The following is a 3,195-nucleotide window of genomic DNA, read 5'->3' as shown; positions in this document are numbered from 1 at the left end:
GTTGGTTCTGTCTGTGTTGGTTCTGTTGGGTCTGATGGTTCTGTCTGTGTTGGTTCTGTTGGTTCTGTTGGGTCTGATGGTTCTGATGGTTCTGTTTCCTCCGCAGCGCTTCGTCCTGCTGACGTCAGCGCACCGGGGATCTGCTGAGGCGTTCAGGTTAATCGGATTATGCGGCTCCCCCCTCCGGCCCCTCCCTGTCCGTGACGGCTGCCATGGAAACCCCGTTCTACCACGACGACGCGCCGGCGGCGCCCATCTTCAGCCACGTGGCCGAGTACGAGCGCTACGCGGGCGGGAAGACGCTGATGAGCAAGAAGGCGGCGCCCCACCACTTCCTGGGCGGGGCCAGCGCCGCGGCAGGAAGGAGCGGTAACCACGGCAACCTGGGCCTCCCCGGCAGCAGCGCCCTGATGGCGCCCGGCTCCTCGTCAGCGGCGGCGGCGGCGGCGGCGGACATGAACCTGCTGAAGCTGGCGACCCCGGACCTGGAGCACCTGATCATCCAGTCCAATCAGGGCCTGGTGTCCACAAGCCCCGCCTCCAGCGCCGCCAACCCCTTCCTGTACCGCAGCCAGGCCACCAACGAGCAGGAGGGCTTCGCCGACGGCTTCGTCAAGGCGCTGGCCGACCTGCACAAGCAGAACCAGCTGGTGGGCGGGGGACACGTGTCCCCGCCCGCGTCCTACCAGAGGAACCTGCTGTCCGGCGGGGACGCGCCCGTCTACACCAACCTGAGCAGCTACGCCCCGGGGCAGATGCCCTACGCCGGCGGGCAGATGGGGTACGGCCGCGGCCCGGACGCCCCTCAGACCGTCCCCGAGGTCCCCCACCCGCCCGGCGACCCCGCGTCGTCCCCGCCGTCCCTGTCCCCCATCGACCTGGAGACGCAGGAGCGAATCAAAGCCGAGCGCAAGAAGCTGCGCAACCGCATCGCCGCGTCCAAGTGCCGCAAGCGGAAGCTGGAGCGGATCTCCCGCCTGGAGGAGAAGGTGAAGGTCCTGAAGAACCAGAACTCGGACCTGGCGTCCACCGCCGCCATGCTGCGCCAGCAGGTGGCGCAGCTCAAGCAGAAGGTCATGAGCCACGTCACCAACGGCTGCCAGATCGCCGTGGCGACCGGAGCCGCCGCCGCCGCCGCCGCCGCCAAGTCTGGAACCGGCAGCGAGGACTCCAGCCGCTGAGCGCGGACGGCGCCTGCGCAGGCGAGGAGCCGTCGGCCAATCGGACCGCAGCGGAGGCGGAGCCAGTCGAAACGTTTCCGGTTTGGGCTGTTTGGTTTTCCTGCCCGGAGATTTTTATTTCAACATTTTAAGGATTAAAACTGAAAATAAAAACTCTGCAGATTTGAGGAGAATTTTCCAAAAAATGGAAACAAAAAAAAAAAAACTTTGTAAAAATGTTTTAATTTAACTTTGAACTGAACATTTTTCATCCAAATCCGTCAGAAACTGTAATTTTTCTCTTGTTGCTGATATTTTAAATCTCCAGTTTTTCCACAAAAAAAGCGTTTAAAACAAACATTTCTGCTTTTCGCCACCAGCTTCTGGCTTGGAGTCGGTTAAAATGGCCGACTCATCATAAAATCAACAATTTGATCAGGTGTTTTATGTAACGTTTTGGTGGAAAACATGTTTTTCTGCAGCATGAAAACATTCATGGATGTAAATTTGTTGGTGTTTTGTTGCTGAGCAGCTAAAAGTTTTTTTATTCTGAGCTGAACTATAATCTGTTCCTCCAGTTTTTATGGAAATTAACGCGAATTTAACAGATCCTGGAACGAAAATTATGACTTTACTGCAAATTTCCCATTGTGATGCTACCTCCCACCTGCAGGTGGCAGCAGCTCTTTATTCTTCTTGATGTTCAGTTTGTGGCGGACGTCACTAAATTCTGCTAAACAAAAACTAACAAGAACAGTCATAAAATCCTGGAGGGATATGTCATGATGCTCTGAAATAAAAGTACTTTCATACAAAAAATAATTAGTTTTTCATACTGAGCTTTAACTGTATTTATTCCACTAAACTTTTTTACGGCTTAGCATTAGCATTAGCATCTTAGCATCCTTTAGTTATATCGACTCTGTGGCTGAAAATCTGATTATCTAGCTGAAATATTTGTAATATATAAACCTGCTTAATGCAGCAGCTAACCTAGCAGCTGATACAGAAGCTAGCATGGCAACAACTACAGCTACTAGCCTGTAGCTATTGGGCTGCAGCTGATGTGACGTTAGCTACAAGCTAGCTAGCATATTTTACATTTTCCTTGAACCGACTGTTTACACTGCTTTTATTTTAAAATGTATTTAAAATTAAGAAGAACTTGTTCGGGGGCAGGACGGTTTTCAGAACGTTAGCGTTCGCATGCTAGCAGTTGAAGAATTGTTATTGGTTTACATTGTAAAAATGAAAAAGACCAAAAATTTGTTTCAAACTTAAATAGTGATTTTAGAAAAAACATAAAAGATATTAATCAGTCATGAAAATAACTGAATGACTGACGAGTTATGTAAAAGTTGGATGGAGTTTCTGGTTGCAGTTAGCTAACAAAGAGCACAAAGTTTTTCCAAATTTGGCAAAACAACCAACTGTTAGCTTAGCATCAAAGAATCGATGAAGCTTCTGGTTTGACAGAAACGTCTAAAAGTCACTTTTCAAACATTAAGTAGTGAGATAAAAACAGAATCAACATAAATAACGTCATACATGCTAGCTTACGTGCAGCTACAGCTGCACATAAGCAGCTGTAGCTGTAGCTGCCTGTAGCTATCGGGCAGCAGCTGATGTGACGTTAGCTACAAGCTAGCTAGCATATTTGTTTCACATTTTCCTTGAACCGACTGTTTACACTGCTTTTATTTTAAAATGTATTTAAAATTAAGAAGAACTTGCTAGCTAGCTTACGTGTAGCTACAGCAGCTAGCACGAGGCTAACTACAGGCAGGATTAACCACAATAAATGTAGTTTTAGTCTTTGTTGGCTCCCATAAATGTTTACATATTAAATATGTTTGTTTTATGTTTAATGTGGCAGATTTTTGGTTGAAACTTTTCCTGATGGAGGAAAAACGCAGCGCAGCTCGTTAGCATCAGCATTTAAACCAATCAGGAAGCAGAAGACTCACGACTGAAATCATTTCAGTGAATTTTTTTTATTTTTTACTTTATGTAAATAAAACTGTTTTGAGCTGAA

At 48.3% G+C, this 3,195-nt stretch overlaps 1 protein-coding gene across 1 annotated transcript in view; it reads left to right on the top strand.

Moving 5' to 3' along the window:
- june (JunE proto-oncogene, AP-1 transcription factor subunit) overlaps positions 1–3,195 on the top strand; it is a 6,494-nt gene extending 3,299 nt beyond the window's left edge. Inside the window, exon 3 of the mRNA XM_008402364.2 lies at positions 107–3,195. Coding sequence (XP_008400586.1) covers positions 213–1,181 — 969 coding nt within the window. The 5' untranslated portion in view covers positions 107–212 and the 3' untranslated portion in view covers positions 1,182–3,195. The remainder of the gene's footprint in view (positions 1–106) is intronic.

This window comes from Poecilia reticulata, unplaced genomic scaffold (assembly GCF_000633615.1).
Source record: "Poecilia reticulata strain Guanapo unplaced genomic scaffold, Guppy_female_1.0+MT scaffold_219, whole genome shotgun sequence".
Taxonomy (NCBI): Eukaryota; Metazoa; Chordata; class Actinopteri; order Cyprinodontiformes; family Poeciliidae; genus Poecilia; species Poecilia reticulata.
The sequence above is the reverse complement of the archived record's forward strand: the minus strand, read 5'-3'. Positions and strand labels throughout refer to the sequence as shown.